This window comes from Tachyglossus aculeatus, chromosome 14 (assembly GCF_015852505.1).
Source record: "Tachyglossus aculeatus isolate mTacAcu1 chromosome 14, mTacAcu1.pri, whole genome shotgun sequence".
NCBI classification, from domain to species: domain Eukaryota; kingdom Metazoa; phylum Chordata; class Mammalia; order Monotremata; family Tachyglossidae; genus Tachyglossus; species Tachyglossus aculeatus.
In genome coordinates, this window is record NC_052079.1 from 23,194,456 (window position 1) to 23,212,077 (window position 17,622).

A 17,622-nucleotide genomic window follows, 5' to 3' on the forward strand; every position below is an offset into this window, starting at 1 on the left:
TTTGTTAATACGTTTGGTTTTGTTCTCTGTCTCCCCCTTCTAGACTGTGAGCCCACTGTTGGGTAGGGACTGTCTCTATATGTTGCCAACTTGTACTTCCCAAGCGCTTAGTACAGTGCTCTGCACACAGTAAGTGCTCAATAAATAAGATTTATTGATTGACTGATTGATGATTGTGTTCCTCCCGTGTAGGGAAGCTCTAATATTGCTAATTGATTATATTCATCCTGAAAGGGAAGTTCAATCCATTGGGCCTAAACAATTACATAAATTCAATTCGCCTCGCGGAATAAATTTTATATAAAACTCAGGCTTTACATCCCCATCCTCTCTCTCTCTCTCTAGCCTCGCCGATCACTGAACGAACCCGTTCCCGGACGACTGGTGACATAAATGGCGACGGGGATGGGATCGGTGAGAGGCAACAAAGAGCCGAGAGGGCTTTTTGAATTCCTCGCCGATCAGGAATGGAAAACCCCAAGATGGGACAGCCGCTGGGTGGAGGAGCACTGGGAGGACCCAGCCAATCTGGTGAGGGAATTTTGTGATTGGCGGGAGGCTACCCAAATCAGGAAAAAGAAAGGAAAGACCGCCCTCCTCATCATCATCAATCGTATTTATTGAGCGCTTATTATGTGCAGAGCACTGTACTAAGCGCTTGGGAAGTACAAATTGGCAACACATAGAGACAGTCCCTACCCAACAGTGGGCTCACAGTCTAAAGGGGGGAGACAGAGAACAAAACCAAACATACTAACAAAATAAAATAGAATAGATATGTAGAAATAAATTAAATAAATAAATAAGTAGAGTAAAAAATATGTACAAACATATATACATATATACAGGTGCTGTGGGGAAGGGAGGGAGGTAAGATGGGGGGATGGAGAGGGGGACGAGGGGGAGAGGAAGGAAGGGGCTCAGTCTGGGAAGGCCTCCTGGAGGAGGTGAGCTCTCAGCAGGGCCTTGAAGGGAGGAAGAGAGCTAGCTTGGCGGATGGACAGAGGGAGGGCATTCCTGGCCCGGGGGATGACGTGGGCCGGGGGTCGATGGCGGGACAGGCGAGAGCGAGGTACGGTGACTCCTAGCAATGGCGCTACAGGCCGCCGCCCAGGACCGCCGGCGGTGGTGACTGGAGAGGGCCACCCTAGAGGCAAAACTAAAGGAACGTGAGACGAAATGCCTCTTACTGCAGACAGCGGCCGAGGTAGAAATGCAGCAGGCGATACTTTTAGAGCAGAAATTGGCACCCCGGGTGGCTAAGGAGTTAGAAGCACAGAGGAAACTTCCCGAAACTGAGCAGGAGATCAAGCGGGTCATGTACTCGGAGCTGGGTGGGAAGAATTCCTCTGGGGAGGAGAAGGGGGATCCCGATCCTCTACCACAACTGGAACCAGCCTCTTCCCCTTGGGATTGGGAGGTGCCCCCGCAGAATCCCGAGGGGCAGCCCAAGCCCCTGTATCCTATTATCAAGGAAAAGCGGAATCCTGAGGGAAAGGTCACCACACAAACTACTCATTTCACAGCCGCTGAACTCAGGCAGCTCTCTAAGGAGTTTTCCCGGGACCCCGGGGAGCCGGTGATAGGCTGGCTGGCCACGGTATGGAAGGGAGCGACAGCCCAGCTGGACTTCAGCCCAAATGAAAGCAGCCACCTCGATTTGGGCCCAGGGGTGGATGTGACCCACACTCACACTCAAGGTCGTACCCTCTGGACCCTCGCGGTACACTGGGCTCGGACAGTCCTCCAGAGTGAACAGGGAAGGGCCGGAACCCTCCGCTGGACCGACCCACCTACATTAAGCCAGCATCTCCTGATGCTGGGAATTGAACAACTCCTGGATTAGAGGGAGAAAACTCAGGAACCAAGCCCCTGGTCCCTCCCCGCCCAAGAGGGCCTACTTCGTGCAATAGTAATGGGTGCACCCCCAGGGCCGGAGCGCGGGCTGGCCCACCGTTTGAGGGATAGGGCCACTGGGGTATAAACCTGGAGTACTTTGGCCAATGTGGTCAACAGTGACTGGTCCCTATTCCAGTCCCCTAAGGTGCCGATTACCCGGCGTGTAGCAGCCATGATTAGGAAAGGCCTGGGGTTCAGGAGGGCAAAGCCAGTTCCAACGAATAGTAAAAGGGATACCCACCGACCCCCACAGAGGGTCGGCTCAGGAAGGTTGGGCCCAGGAGAACGGGTGATCATATGGAGGGAGTTAAGGGAGCGGGGATTTCCTATGGACGAGCTGGATGGGCTGCCCACACATATCCTGAAGCTGTTCACTCAGGAAGGTAGACCAAAGGCCCTAACCACCACGGAGCGGGGAAATTAGAAGGGGAATCCGGCGGGCCTGGCCATTGGACGGCGGCCACGGCCCTCTCGCAACCCGGGTCCCCCACGCATATGACCGTCCTAGTAAATGATCGTCGGAAAGTCTCCTTACCGGTAGACACCAGGGCCCGGGTATCTATGATGAGGAAGGATGCTTGGCAAGGAGGCCAACCATCAATTACAGGAAATAATTCCATAATTGGGGTTACTGGGAAATGGGGGACCCTTCCCATCACCCGAGCACCCAGCTACTCAAGAAATTTGGAAGCTAAAGCATGGGGATAGGAAAACGTAACCACTTTGCCTTCAGGGCGAGAGCTATCAGATTGGGAGATCAACGGGAATTCCTTTGAGGGAAGGCACCTCCTTCTAGCAAAGGGCTGCCTCCCTCTTTCTGAATGGCTGCCTTCCTCAATCTAAGGCACCTTCCCCTAGAAACTACAATGGCGATAATTAGGAATGAATTGGGAGTGAACTTGTCATTGTTCTCCCAACCTAGGAACAACTGGAGGGGTGGTGATTTAATCATTATATCTGAAATGCCACTGCCTTAAATTTTGCCAACTTAGTAAACGGTGAAAGTAGATCAATTACAAAAGTCATCTTGATATATTTGAAATGATAAATGAATCTGACTAGGCAAACCTGTGCAGCTAATACCAATGAGGGCTGCCCACTAACTTTGGTGGAGGCTTGGAGATCCTCCAAGACCTAGACCCTTCTCTTTTGCAGACATCACGCCTGGGAGAGGGGGAATGACGACACATCACTCTCTGAAACTGTTTGGCCTGCTCGTCACTTAACGTGTTAAATATTAGAACACGCGAGGTCCAGATTTAATTGCTGCATTTTACAAAGTATATGTATTAGAACTGGGGTTTGTTCATCTTTGCCTGTTAAATTGGTTCAGATGATCTTTAATATAAAATCTCCATTTTTCAGGGTTGACAATGCAAGTTCTGCATGTTGTCTCTGCTATAGCCTAGCTAATGGGCAAAAAGCAGTTGTATATTATTCGGTATCATACATATGTGCAGATCTGGATGTCTACTTTGTCATTGCAATTGTTTCCTTTTAAGGGACTGGAAAGGCATAGTCATCATATCCCAAGGATCTGGAAAGCAACAGAAGAGTAATTGGAAAATTTCTTAAAATTGTTAGTAGTTTTAAAGAATGAGTTAAGAATAATTGTTTAATATTATTAGGAAAAAGCTATCATTTCAAACTTTATCGATCGTATCTGGCCATATGATGCTCCTCTGCCTCACAATTCCATGGTCAGGATTGCCTGACTTCCAGACAGGCCCAGCAAAGGAATCATCACTGAACTGCCTCCCAGAGAGCCTGTCTTCAGTCATAGCCATGGTGTGACAACAACAGGGAAGGGAAACTATTTCTACCAGGCGAACTGTTCCTGTTTCAATATGACAGGTGCTTCTCGCCCAGTCATTCCAGTGACTCTGAACAATTGGACATGATGATCTCTGGCAGTGTACCATGCAGCTAAAGAGGAGTCCACACCACCAGAGAAGTTTTGGAGACGGTCCCCATATATACATATACACATAGAGACGGTCCCTACCCAACAGCGGGCTCACAGTTAACATGTCTGAACATCCAAGTGCATCGAAACATCAGCATGCGAAAACCATCAAGGATGGGTCCGTGTTGCGCAGAGGTGCAGATGGAGACTCTCAATTGTTGAGTATACCTAGTGGGAAATCCATAGCTAAGTATTTGACAAGAGTCAGGCTCTTGTGAGGACAGCGGTTGAGTGCCCTGAATGAAGTGTGCGACAGGGCGAGAAGGGAAGAGGACCCAATGGGGAGCCAGGGAGGACGAGTGGGTAGGCGGAGATGGGGGGCACCGTGGCCATACGACAACTTTGTCGGAGGAAGAGGGGATGGGGAAGGGACCGAGCCCGGAGTTTGGACAGAAATTTTGAACTTTGGTAGAGGAGGACGGCTGACACGCCTGGTCCTGTACAGCAGACTGATTGTAATGGCCTCCTTCTGGGCCTCGCTTTACGCATTGACCTCGACCCAGATATTTTCGGACTGTTCCTCATACTGTGATTCAGTAGAGTACCCATCCTTCTGCTCTCTCTTTCCCTCACTCGCTCTCTCTCTATCTCCCAGTCACGCACACACCCCCGACACACAGTCTTCATGTCTCTCTGTCTTTCTCAATCTCTTCCTCTTCCAAGTCGCTCTCCCTCACTGTTTCATTTCGTTGACAATACAGGTATTTCTCCTCCCCCTTTTCCTCTTTTCCTCTTTTCGATGCTTCCCCCTCGGAGGAGTCCGCACTTGGAAGAGACGGATAGAGTGGAAGAGGAAGAGGGAGAGAGAAACAGATAGAGCGTGGGAGGGAGAGTGGCAAACCAGAAGAAAAACTGTGAAAGAGGAAGAACGGAGAGGTAAGAGGAGAACCAGGAGAGGACGGAGCTTGGAAGCAAAGGTCAGATAGCGTGTTGAGGAGAAGGGGGTGGTCCACAATGTCGAAGGCAGCTGAGAGGTCGAGGAGGATTAGGACAGAGTATGAGCCGTTGGATTTGACAAGCAGGATGCTTGTCTGTCTCGAGGGTCGAATCCGGGCTTCCTGCCCAGGACCCAGCAGGCCGTGCTCCTCCTAGGACCCCACCCAGCCTCGCCATCCGGGGCTCCCGGTCTGGGACCCCTAGCCTGGACTTGAGCTGGCAGCCCCTGCCCTGGAGGCTGCCCACTCTCCCTGAACCAGTCAGCTCGCTGCCCATAGGCGAGGGCCAGAGGCCAGCGCGTGAGGCTATGAAGCTGCGGGCCCAACGGGAGCGGGAGATCCGATGCCCCCCCTGCCCCCCCTCACCTCCTCGTGATATCTGGGACGTGTGGCCGTGCCTGGCTCCCTACGACCCCGTTCGTTCGGACGGGGCTCTGCCCAGGTGCCGCGCTGGCTCGGCGCCAGAGCAGCCCAACCGCGAGGACGGCCTCCCGCGGAGAAGCACCGGAAGTCTTGACTCCCTTGCGGCCCAAGAGAGGGGAACTGGGCCCGTCACCAGTCCCGTGGATATCGAGAAGGCGCTCGCCGAGTTGCGGATCCTTCCGCTCCTCTCTCCTCTCAGCGAAGACGAAAGCCCGGGGGGTCCCAGGACGCCCAAAGCGACCGGAGCCGTCCAGGCAGGTAAGGCTCGCGAAGCGTGCACCCCGGGGCAGGGTGCCGCTGGTTTGCTCCCGGGGTCTCGAGGTCCTGAGCGCGCTTTGGCCGCGACGCGGCCTGCCTCGACCTCGGTGGACCAGGCCAATGGGCTGAGGGAGTTGCGCACTGCTCCGCGCCGACCCCCTCCGAGGGGAGGCGCGGTTCCCGAGTGTCCCAGGGGGACGGACGTCAAGCCCTCCACGGACGCAGATGGCTATCAGGCTCATGCGATGCATGAAACAAGAAGCTCTACCCGGGACAAGAGAGCCGAGAGTCTTGGGCAGGCCCAGCACAGCCCTCTCGGCGCCAACCGGGACACCAAGGGCCCTCTCCAGAGCGAGGACGAGCGCCCAGGGAAGGAAGCCACGGGAGGTCGTACTAGAGCAAATCGTCCCAAGGGAAGCTGGGGTTGGAGCCACGTCTGGGCCCCCAGGGATGGAAATGCAGACGGCTGCCGTCCGAGCCCCGAAGAGGGCAACGAGCCTCCTCTGTTGGACCGCCCTGTTGAAGAGAAGGGGAAATGGAGGCGGCCTTGGCGCAAACGGAGCAGAAGCCGGGAGGAGCTCAGCCCGCAACCGGGGAAAAGGGCCCGGGGCCCGTTGGCCTCCCGCCCCCAAAGGTCCCTGGAGGTTAGCCCCGGTGTGGCATCGACGGGCCTCGGTCCCTGTGACCTGGCTGCTTTCCGTGGCGGCCGCGGCGGCTCGGGCGGCACACGCCCCCCTCGCCAGACCCCACGGCTCCAGGTACGGAGCCCCGAAGCTGCAGCCCCCGGGAAGGACTCAGGACAGCCCGCAGCCCCGGAGGTCCGGTTCGAGAAGCCTGACGGGAGCGACGAGGCCCAACGATCACCGCCCACTCGGAAGAGCAAGCATTCCAGGTTAGCCCTTCGCTGCCCTTTGCCGGCCGCAGGTCGGCCGCCCCTATTGCCAGCGCCTCGGGCTCCACCACAGCCACCGGCCGGACCCCTTTCGGCCGAACCCGCCCCCTTGCCAGGCCCTAGGTCCCATGCGCAGCCCCGGCTTCCGCCCCCTCCCCAGCTCCCCCTTCCCAGCTCCCGGCCCAGAGCCCCTGTTCCGATCGATTTCAGCAGCCAGCCCCTGCCCTGGAGGCTGCCCACCGTCCCTGGCCCTGTGAGGTCACTGCCCATTCCCAAGGATCTGAGGCCAGTCCGCGAGGCCATGAAGCGCCGGGCCCAGAGGGCCCGGGAGATCCCATGGCCCCCCTCACCTCCTCGTGATATCTGGGATGTGTCCAGGCGCCGGCCTTCCGACCACCGTTTTCCATCCAGGGGCGCTCTGCCCGTAAGCGCCCTGGGCTCCGCCCCGGCAGGCAGGCCGTGCCACATAGGAACCGCGCCCTAGAAGGGAGCAGCCCTAGGCGCTCAGCGGGCAGCGAGCCAGCGCTGCCCCACCCGCGCTGTGGGCCACGAGGGGAACCCAGGTAGGCTCGGGGGCGCACCGGTGCGAAGCCGAAAGCGGAGCAGCCGGTAGGTGCCTGGGGCGGCTCTTGGGGCAGGAGGGACCAGGAGCCCTGCTCCCCGCAGCCGCCCCCACCTTAGCCGATACGCTCCGTTCCCGTCTAGCCACATGGCTCTGAAGACCTGTCCTGGGACCTGCATCCGGTCGGCAGGATGCCGGGAGAGCCGAGGCCCGGGCAGTGGCGGCTCGGAAGGCCCGGTGCCCTGCCGAGGTCCAACCAGGACCGCCCTTCCAGAGCAATGAACCTTCCTGCAGCGGGGAAGCTCAGCTTCTCAGCCTTCCCTTTCCCCGCTCCACACAGCCGCCTCGTTAGAACACCACCCCCTAGGAGGAAGCCAGCCTGTTGCCAATGACTTCGCCTCTTCACCCCTCTCTCAACCCAGCGGGGATTCCCCCTCTCCATTCTCTAGTCCTTTTCCCTGGGGACTGGCCTGGGACTGGGCCCAGCATCGTACGGAAACGATCACCAGGATCACCAGTGCCTCCAGCCGTGCAACTAGGAGGGCCACCTCTATACAAGCGCTTTATCCTCAACTGCCTTGAGTATTGTAACAGCCCCCTGTCAGGCCTCCCTGCCTCCTGCCTCCCCCACCGGACCACACCTGTCCATTCTCTACTCTGCTGCCCTCATCAGTTCCCCTCGAAACACTTCAGGACGTGTTTTCCCACTCCTTACGAAATTCCAGTCCTTGCCCACCCACCTCCGCACCAAGCGAAAACTCCGCACACTTGGCGCCAGAGCATTCAATCACTTTGTCTCCCTCGACCTCACCTCGCCCCTCTCCTACTACAACGCAGCCGGCACGCCTCGTTCCTAAACTTCAGACTCTTTCTCCATCGCGTCGGTCTCTCGACCGACCTCCTGCCCTCATCATGTCTCTGGCCACGAACGCCCACGCTCCTCAGAGCAGACAGAAATAACCCTCCCCCATTTCAATGCCATATTGAAGGCAAGGCTCCTCCAAAAATCCCTTCCGGGCTACCTCCTCGTCTCCTCCTTTCTGACGCCCTTGTGGGTCGCCCTGACTTCATTCCTTCATTCACCCTTCCTCCCAACCATGCACTTCATATGTGTTTGTGTGTGCGTGTGTGTGTGTGTGTGTGTGTGTGTGTGTGTGCGTGTGTGTGTGCCTATATATGTGAAATTCAGTCAGACTGTGGCTCACTAGTAACAGCACGGGCTTCGGGGTCAGAAGTAATGGGTTCAAATCCCGACTCCGCCAATTGTCAGCTGTGCGACTTTGGGCAAGTACTGTAACGTCGCTGTGCCCCGGTTACCCCATCTGTAAAATGGCAATTAAGACGGTGAGCCCCCGTGGGACATTCCAATCACCTTGGAACCGGCCCAGCGCTTAGAACTGGGCTGTGCACCTAGTAGGTGCTTTATAAATTCCAACATTCCTTTTCTTCTTATGTACGTCTTCATTTAGTTAATCATTCATTTATTGTTGTAGATAACTGCCTGTCTCCCATGCTGACTGTGAGCTCGCTGAGGGGAGGGATTGTGTCTTCCCAAGCGCTGGGTACAGTCCCTTGCATACCTTAAGCGCTGGGGAAATACGGGTGAATGAATTCCGCTCAACCTGGGACCATGTCCTGTGCACAGGGGTCTGGGACCTTGCCGAGAAACTCTCCCCTTGGTCGGTATTTCAGTAATCCGCCAGGAACCCCGCAGCAGCGGCTGCAGTGGTACGAAGAAGTAGCAGTGGAGGGTTCAGACCAGTCTGTACTCAGCAATTCGGGTAGGGTGAAAGACCTTCAAGCCTCACAGCGGACAGTCGGGGCGGGCAACTTTCATTCATTCATTCATTCATTCATTCATTCAGTCGTCTTCATTGAGCGCTTACTGTGTGCAGGGCACTGTACTAAGCGCTTGGAAAAAACAGGTTTGCAACATATAGAGAGGGTCCCTACACAACAGCGGGCTCCCAGTCTACAAGACTGAACATCCAAGTGCATCGCAACATCAGCATGCGAAAACCATCAACGATGGGTCTGTGCTGCGCAGAGGTGCAGGTGGAGACACTCAATTGTCGAGTGTACCTAGGGGGAAATCCAGAGCTAAGTATTTGTCAAGAGTCAGGCTCTTGTCAGGACAGCAGTTGACTGCCCTGAATGAAGTGCGCGTCAGGGGGAGAAGGGAAGAGGACCCAATGGGGATCCAGGGAGGACGAGGGGGTAGGCGGGGATGGGGGGCACTGTGGTCATACGACAACTTCGTCGGAGGTAGAGGGGATGGGGAAGGGACCGAGCCCGGGGTCTGGACAGAAATGTCGAACTTTGGTAGAGGAGGACGGCTGGCGCGCCTGGTCCTGTCCAGCAGGCTGATTGTAATGGCCTCCTTCTGGGCCTCGCTTTACGGGTTGACTTCGACCCAGATATTTTCGGACTGTTCCTCATACTGTGATTCAGTAGAGTACCCATCCTTCTGCTCTCTCTTTCCCTCGCTCGCTCCCTCTCTATCTCTCAAGCACACACACACACACACACACACACACACACACACACACGCACACACACACACATCCCCACACACAGTCTCCATGTCTCTCTGTCTTTCTCAATCTCTAGCTCTTCCAAGTCGCTCTCTCTCACTGTTTCAGTTCGTTGACAGTACAGGTATTTGTCCTCCCCCTTTTCCTCTTTTCCCCTTTTCGATGCTTCTCCCTCGGAGGAGTTCCCACTTGGAAGAGACGGATAGAGTGGAAGAGGAAGAGGGAGAGACAAACAGGTAGAGCGTGGGAGGGAGAGCGGCAAACCAGAAGAAAAACGGAGAAAAAGGAAGAAAGCTGGTTGCGTTAGGATTGGGCTGGGTACGTGGGGCGTGCAGGCAGCCTGAGTCCGGTAACTCCACCTGTAGGTGAGGCCGGTGTGAACCAAGTGCCAAAGGCGCGGGGCTGCCAATTTGCCATCTGATGAATCGGTCCTTCTCTCTCGTTAGGGAGTCATCTACACTTCGACAGACCCATGTGAGTCATGGAACACCTGCTGACCGATCCACGCTGAACTACGCATTTGGGAGAGTATAAAGAGAGAAGAAGGACCCCCACCTTCCCTGTCGACCTTCCAGGCCGATTGAGCAGTGTGCTGTGCTGCTCTCGGAGACACCACGCCAGGGATTCCCGCCGAGGAGGAGCAGCGCGGGCTTCTGGTGAGCATCTGCTTTGGATTTTGTTTCCTAGTTCGGAGGGGGGCTTCCTAAGGAGCGGGACTGTGCGGAGAAGCCAGCAGGGGCGAGCCGGAGGGGTCTGAGCCTAGAATTGGGGAGCGGCAGGGGGTTTCTGGATTCTGGTGCTGTGGCAGCCGGCTCGCAGAAGCAACCTCAATTGTTTGACTTGCTTATCTTTCCGGCAGAGAATTCTCCAGGTTCTGGCGAGAGGTGCCCGAAACCGGGGCGGCGGCCCTTTAGGCCAGTACGGATAGGCGCGCCCTGTCCGTTCCCGCAGCGACCAGTGGCACTACCCAGACGGAAAGGCTCCAGCGGAGCGGGCAGGGGTGGCTGCCGCCCTCAGTCTCCAGCGGAGAAGAAAGGCCCGGCAGGCTGTGGAGCAATAGCAGCAGAAGCCAGGAGGAGCTAAGCCACCAAGCCGGAAGAATGCCCCGAGACGACTCCCTGGACACCCGCATGAAGGAGTCGGTAGGGGTCTTCCACGCTTTGGGGCCGAGGAGCCACGCCCCGGCCGGCCAACCTGCTCTCCGCGGGCCCGCGAGCACGAGCCTCCGGAAACGCCAGACCGCCGCGGGGTTCCCAGGACGGAGGCTGGAAGCTTCATTCACCGGATACGATGAAGGAGAGCCCTCGGCCCGGGCCGTTCGGGCCCAGAAGCTAGGCGGCGGTGCCGAAGACCAGCTGCCATCGTGGAGCCGGGCCGCGGAGGATCCCAGGTCAGTGCCCTTCCCTTCGCGCGACCCAGAGCGGGAGCCCCGAGGCCCAGTCGGTAGGCACTCCTACCCGGTGGCTGGGCCTCCCCCGGCCCACCGAGCCCCGTTGCCCGGCTCGAGGGTTCCATCCGGGCTCGCCGCCCCGGACCCAGCAGGCGATGCCCATCATGGCCTCCCGCCCCGTCCCCACCTGACCATACCGAGATTGTCCCGGCCGGGGTCCCCCAGCCGTGACGGTAGCTGGCAGCCCCTGCCCTGGAGGCTGTCCACGGTCCCTGAACCAGTCAGGTCGCGGCCCATCGGCAAGGACCAGAGGCCAGCGCGCGAAGCCATGAAGCTGCGGGCCCAAAGGGAGCGAGAGACCCGATGTCCCCCCTGCCCCCCCTCACCTCCTCGTGATATCTGGGACGTGGGGCCGCGCGTGGCTCCCTACGACCCCTGTCCTTCGGACGGCGCTCGGCCCTTCAGCGGCCCTGACTGGCCGCCAGAGAAGTCCAGTCGCGAGGACGCCCTCCCGGGGAACAGCAGCAGGCGCTGCGAATCGCTCGGCCCGGGCACCAGCCCCAAGGACATCGAGTTGTTGCTCGCCGAGTTTCAGATCCCTCCGCTCCTCTCTCCACTGAGCGACGACGACACCCCCGAGGGCCCCAGGAATCCCACACCCCCCAGGCCAGTCCGAGGAGGTAAGGCATTCGGAACGTCCAACCCGGCAAATGGGTCGGCTGTTTCGCCCGCGGGATCCAGCCGTCCTGAGCGAGCTCTGGCTTCATCGCCAGAGCCCGGTTCGAGCTCTGTGGACTCCGCCAAGGAGCTGAAGGACTCTAGGATCCGTCCGCTCCACCCCGCTCGGGGGGAAGACGCGGGTCCGGCCTCGGAGCTCCAGGCCCAGAGCCTGATAGTTCCAGCTCAACGGCAGGATTCAGGACGGCCCTCGGCACCGGATTCTCGGGCCCGAAGACCATCGTGGACACGGAACGAGACGGATTCCGGGTTAGTGCCATTCTCTTTACCCTCCGCGGAGCGCGCTCCCCTTGGTCCAGCCCTTCGGAAGCCACAGCCCCCGGCTGGGGCCCCCATGGCCCACCCAGACCCCTTGTCTGTCTCGAGGGTCGAATCCGGGCTCCCTGCCCAGGACCCAGCAGGCGGTGCTCCTCCTAGGCCCCCACCCAGCCTCGCCATCCGGGGCTCCCGGTCTGGGGCCCCTAGCCTGGACTTGAGCTGGCAGCCCCTGCCCTGGAGGCTGCCCACTCTCCCTGAACCAGTCAGCTCGCTGCCCATAGGCGAGGGCCAGAGGCCAGCGCGTGAGGCTATGAAGCTGCGGGCCCAACGGGAGCGGGAGATCCGATGCCCCCCCTGCCCCCCCTCACCTCCTCGTGATATCTGGGACGTGTGGCCGTGCCTGGCTCCCTACGACCCCGTTCGTTCGGACGGGGCTCTGCCCAGGTGCCGCGCTGGCTCGGCGCCAGAGCAGCCCAACCGCGAGGACGGCCTCCCGCGGAGAAGCACCGGAAGTCTTGACTCCCTTGCGGCCCAAGAGAGGGGAAACTGGGCCCGTCACCAGTCCCGTGGATATCGAGAAGGCGCTCGCCGAGTTGCGGATCCTTCCGCTCCTCTCTCCTCTCAGCGAAGACGAAAGCCCGGGGGGTCCCAGGACGCCCAAAGCGACCGGAGCCGTCCAGGCAGGTAAGGCTCGCGAAGCGTGCACCCCGGGGCAGGGTGCCGCTGGTTTGCTCCCGGGGTCTCGAGGTCCTGAGCGCGCTTTGGCCGCGACGCGGCCTGCCTCGACCTCGGTGGACCAGGCCAATGGGCTGAGGGAGTTGCGCACTGCTCCGCGCCGACCCCCTCCGAGGGGAGGCGCGGTTCCCGAGTGTCCAAGGGGGACGGACGTCAAGCCCTCCACGGACGCAGATGGCTATCAGGCTCATGCGATGCATGAAACAAGAAGCTCTACCCGGGACAAGAGAGCCGAGAGTCTTGGGCAGGCCCAGCACAGCCCTCTCGGCGCCAACCGGGACACCAAGGGCCCTCTCCAGAGCGAGGACGAGCGCCCAGGGAAGGAAGCCACGGGAGGTCGTACTAGAGCAAATCGTCCCAAGGGAAGCTGGGGTTGGAGCCACGTCTGGGCCCCCAGGGATGGAAATGCAGACGGCTGCCGTCCGAGCCCCGAAGAGGGCAACGAGCCTCCTCTGTTGGACCGCCCTGTTGAAGAGAAGGGGAAATGGAGGCGGCCTTGGCGCAAACGGAGCAGAAGCCGGGAGGAGCTCAGCCCGCAACCGGGGGAAAAGGGCCCGGGGCCCGTTGGCCTCCCGCCCCCAAAGGTCCCTGGAGGTTAGCCCCGGTGTGGCATCGACGGGCCTCGGTCCCTGTGACCTGGCTGCTTTCCGTGGCGGCCGCGGCGGCTCGGGCGGCACACGCCCCCCTCGCCAGACCCCACGGCTCCAGGTACGGAGCCCCGAAGCTGCAGCCCCCGGGAAGGACTCAGGACAGCCCGCAGCCCCGGAGGTCCGGTTCGAGAAGCCTGACGGGAGCGACGAGGCCCAACGATCACCGCCCACTCGGAAGAGCAAGCATTCCAGGTTAGCCCTTCGCTGCCCTTTGCCGGCCGCAGGTCGGCCGCCCCTATTGCCAGCGCCTCGGGCTCCACCACAGCCACCGGCCGGACCCCTTTCGGCCGAACCCGCCCCCTTGCCAGGCCCTAGGTCCCATGCGCAGCCCCGGCTTCCGCCCCCTCCCCAGCTCCCCCTTCCCAGCTCCCGGCCCAGAGCCCCTGTTCCGATCGATTTCAGCAGCCAGCCCCTGCCCTGGAGGCTGCCCACCGTCCCTGGCCCTGTGAGGTCACTGCCCATTCCCAAGGATCTGAGGCCAGTCCGCGAGGCCATGAAGCGCCGGGCCCAGAGGGCCCGGGAGATCCCATGGCCCCCCTCACCTCCTCGTGATATCTGGGATGTGTCCAGGCGCCGGCCTTCCGACCACCGTTTTCCATCCAGGGGCGCTCTGCCCGTAAGCGCCCTGGGCTCCGCCCCGGCAGGCAGGCCGCGCCACATAGGAACCGCGCCCTAGAAGGGAGCAGCCCTAGGCGCTCAGCGGGCAGCGAGCCAGCGCTGCCCCACCCGCGCTGTGGGCCACGAGGGGAACCCAGGTAGGCTCGGGGGCGCACCGGTGCGAAGCCGAAAGCGGAGCAGCCGGTAGGTGCCTGGGGCGCTCTTGGGGCGGAGGGACCAGGAGCCCTGCTCCCCGCAGCCGCCCCCACCTTAGCCGATACGCTCCGTTCCCGTCTAGCCACATGGCTCTGAAGACCTGTCCTGGGACCTGCATCCGGTCGGCAGGATGCCGGGAGAGCCGAGGCCCGGGCAGTGGCGGCTCGGAAGGCCCGGTGCCCTGCCGAGGTCCAACCAGGACCGCCCTTCCAGAGCAATGAACCTTCCTGCAGCGGGGAAGCTCAGCTTCTCAGCCTTCCCTTTCCCCGCTCCACACAGCCGCCTCGTTAGAACACCACCCCCTAGGAGGAAGCCAGCCTGTTGCCAATGACTTCGCCTCTTCACCCCTCTCTCAACCCAGCGGGGATTCCCCCTCTCCATTCTCTAGTCCTTTTCCCTGGGGACTGGCCTGGGACTGGGCCCAGCATCGTACGGAAACGATCACCAGGATCACCAGTGCCTCCAGCCGTGCAACTAGGAGGGCCACCTCTATACAAGCGCTTTATCCTCAACTGCCTTGAGTATTGTAACAGCCCCCTGTCAGGCCTCCCTGCCTCCTGCCTCCCCCACCGGACCACACCTGTCCATTCTCTACTCTGCTGCCCTCATCAGTTCCCCTCGAAACACTTCAGGACGTGTTTTCCCACTCCTTACGAAATTCCAGTCCTTGCCCACCCACCTCCGCACCAAGCGAAAACTCCGCACACTTGGCGCCAGAGCATTCAATCACTTTGTCTCCCTCGACCTCACCTCGCCCCTCTCCGACTACAACGCAGCCGGCACGCCTCGTTCCTAAACTTCAGACTCTTTCTCCATCGCGTCGGTCTCTCGACCGACCTCCTGCCCTCATCATGTCTCTGGCCACGAACGCCCACGCTCCTCAGAGCAGACAGAAATAACCCTCCCCCATTTCAATGCCATATTGAAGGCAAGGCTCCTCCAAAAATCCCTTCCGGGCTACCTCCTCGTCTCCTCCTTTCTGACGCCCTTGTGGGTCGCCCTGACTTCATTCCTTCATTCACCCTTCCTCCCAACCATGCACTTCATATGTGGTTGTGTGTGCGTGTGTGTGTGTGTGTGTGTGTGTGTGTGTGCGTGTGTGTGTGCCTATATATGTGAAATTCAGTCAGACTGTGGCTCACTAGTAACAGCACGGGCTTCGGGGTCAGAAGTAATGGGTTCAAATCCCGACTCCGCCAATTGTCAGCTGTGCGACTTTGGGCAAGTACTGTAACGTCGCTGTGCCCCGGTTACCCCATCTGTAAAATGGCAATTAAGACGGTGAGCCCCCGTGGGACATTCCAATCACCTTGGAACCGGCCCAGCGCTTAGAACTGGGCTGTGCACCTAGTAGGTGCTTTATAAATTCCAACATTCCTTTTCTTCTTATGTACGTCTTCATTTAGTTAATCATTCATTTATTGTTGTAGATAACTGCCTGTCTCCCATGCTGACTGTGAGCTCGCTGAGGGGAGGGATTGTGTCTTCCCAAGCGCTGGGTACAGTCCCTTGCATACCTTAAGCGCTGGGGAAATACGGGTGAATGAATTCCGCTCAACCTGGGACCATGTCCTGTGCACAGGGGTCTGGGACCTTGCCGAGAAACTCTCCCCTTGGTCGGTATTTCAGTAATCCGCCAGGAACCCCGCAGCAGCGGCTGCAGTGGTACTAAGAAGTAGCAGTGGAGGGTTCAGACCAGTCTGTACTCAGCAATTCGGGTAGGGTGAAAGACCTTCAAGCCTCACAGCGGACAGTCGGGGCGGGCAACTTTCATTCATTCATTCATTCATTCAGTCGTCTTCATTGAGCGCTTACTGTGTGCAGGGCACTGTACTAAGCGCTTGGAAAAAACAGGTTTGCAACATATAGAGAGGGTCCCTACACAACAGCGGGCTCCCAGTCTACAAGACTGAACATCCAAGTGCATCACAACATCAGCATGCGAAAACCATCAACGATGGGTCTGTGCTGCGCAGAGGTGCAGGTGGAGACACTCAATTGTCGAGTGTACCTAGGGGGAAATCCAGAGCTAAGTATTTGTCAAGAGTCAGGCTCTTGTCAGGACAGCAGTTGACTGCCCTGAATGAAGTGCGCGTCAGGGGGAGAAGGGAAGAGGACCCAATGGGGATCCAGGGAGGACGAGGGGGTAGGCGGGGATGGGGGGCACTGTGGTCATACGACAACTTCGTCGGAGGTAGAGGGGATGGGGAAGGGACCGAGCCCGGGGTCTGGACAGAAATGTCGAACTTTGGTAGAGGAGGACGGCTGGCGCGCCTGGTCCTGTCCAGCAGGCTGATTGTAATGGCCTCCTTCTGGGCCTCGCTTTACGGGTTGACTTCGACCCAGATATTTTCGGACTGTTCCTCATACTGTGATTCAGTAGAGTACCCATCCTTCTGCTCTCTCTTTCCCTCGCTCGCTCCCTCTCTATCTCTCAAGCACACACACACACACACACACACACACACACACACACACACACACGCACACACACACACATCCCCACACACAGTCTCCATGTCTCTCTGTCTTTCTCAATCTCTAGCTCTTCCAAGTCGCTCTCTCTCACTGTTTCAGTTCGTTGACAGTACAGGTATTTGTCCTCCCCCTTTTCCTCTTTTCCCCTTTTCGATGCTTCCCCCTCGGAGGAGTTCCCACTTGGAAGAGACGGATAGAGTGGAAGAGGAAGAGGGAGAGACAAACAGGTAGAGCGTGGGAGGGAGAGCGGCAAACCAGAAGAAAAACGGAGAAAAAGGAAGAAAGCTGGTTGCGTTAGGATTGGGCTGGGTACGTGGGGCGTGCAGGCAGCCTGAGTCCGGTAACTCCACCTGTAGGTGAGGCCGGTGTGAACCAAGTGCCAAAGGCGCGGGGCTGCCAATTTGCCATCTGATGAATCGGTCCTTCTCTCTCGTTAGGGAGTCATCTACACTTCGACAGACCCATGTGAGTCATGGAACACCTGCTGACCGATCCACGCTGAACTACGCATTTGGGAGAGTATAAAGAGAGAAGAAGGACCCCCACCTTCCCTGTCGACCTTCCAGGCCGATTGAGCAGTGTGCTGTGCTGCTCTCGGAGACACCACGCCAGGGATTCCCGCCGAGGAGGAGCAGCGCGGGCTTCTGGTGAGCATCTGCTTTGGATTTTGTTTCCTAGTTCGGAGGGGGGCTTCCTAAGGAGCGGGACTGTGCGGAGAAGCCAGCAGGGGCGAGCCGGAGGGGTCTGAGCCTAGAATTGGGGAGCGGCAGGGGGTTTCTGGATTCTGGTGCTGTGGCAGCCGGCTCGCAGAAGCAACCTCAATTGTTTGACTTGCTTATCTTTCCGGCAGAGAATTCTCCAGGTTCTGGCGAGAGGTGCCCGAAACCGGGGCGGCGGCCCTTTAGGCCAGTACGGATAGGCGCGCCCTGTCCGTTCCCGCAGCGACCAGTGGCACTACCCAGACGGAAAGGCTCCAGCGGAGCGGGCAGGGGTGGCTGCCGCCCTCAGTCTCCAGCGGAGAAGAAAGGCCCGGCAGGCTGTGGAGCAATAGCAGCAGAAGCCAGGAGGAGCTAAGCCACCAAGCCGGAAGA

The 17,622-nt window shown here is 58.9% G+C and overlaps 2 protein-coding genes across 2 annotated transcripts; both read left to right on the plus strand.

Annotated features, from left to right (window-relative positions):
- Positions 1–1,090: 1,090 nt before the first annotated feature.
- LOC119936588 (uncharacterized protein C2orf78-like) lies at positions 1,091–10,529 on the plus strand. The gene is made up of 6 exons (XM_038756057.1): positions 1,091–1,128; positions 4,907–6,797; positions 6,927–6,982; positions 7,079–7,172; positions 10,157–10,353; positions 10,421–10,529. The coding sequence occupies exons 1-6, from the start codon at positions 1,091–1,093 to the stop codon at positions 10,527–10,529; spliced, it is 2,385 nt and encodes a 794-aa protein (XP_038611985.1).
- Positions 10,530–10,569: 40 nt separating this feature from the next.
- On the plus strand, positions 10,570–14,849 carry LOC119936589 (basic proline-rich protein-like). Its single transcript, XM_038756058.1, is given in 6 exon segments — positions 10,570–12,393; positions 12,395–13,132; positions 13,134–13,856; positions 13,986–14,041; positions 14,136–14,229; positions 14,718–14,849. Coding segments are annotated over 6 exon segments (3,567 nt in total).
- The last annotated feature ends 2,773 nt before the right edge of the window (positions 14,850–17,622 follow it).

Coding starts and splice junctions, on each gene's coding strand:
- LOC119936588 (XM_038756057.1), top strand. CDS start 1,091: ATGGCGCTACAGGCCGCCGCCCAGGACCGCCGGCGGTG. Junction 6,983..7,078: donor AGCCGAAAGCGGAGCAGCCG/GTAGGTGCCTGG, acceptor GTTCCCGTCTAG/CCACATGGCTCTGAAGACCT. Junction 10,354..10,420: donor TCTCCAGGTTCTGGCGAGAG/GTGCCCGAAACC, acceptor CCGTTCCCGCAG/CGACCAGTGGCACTACCCAG.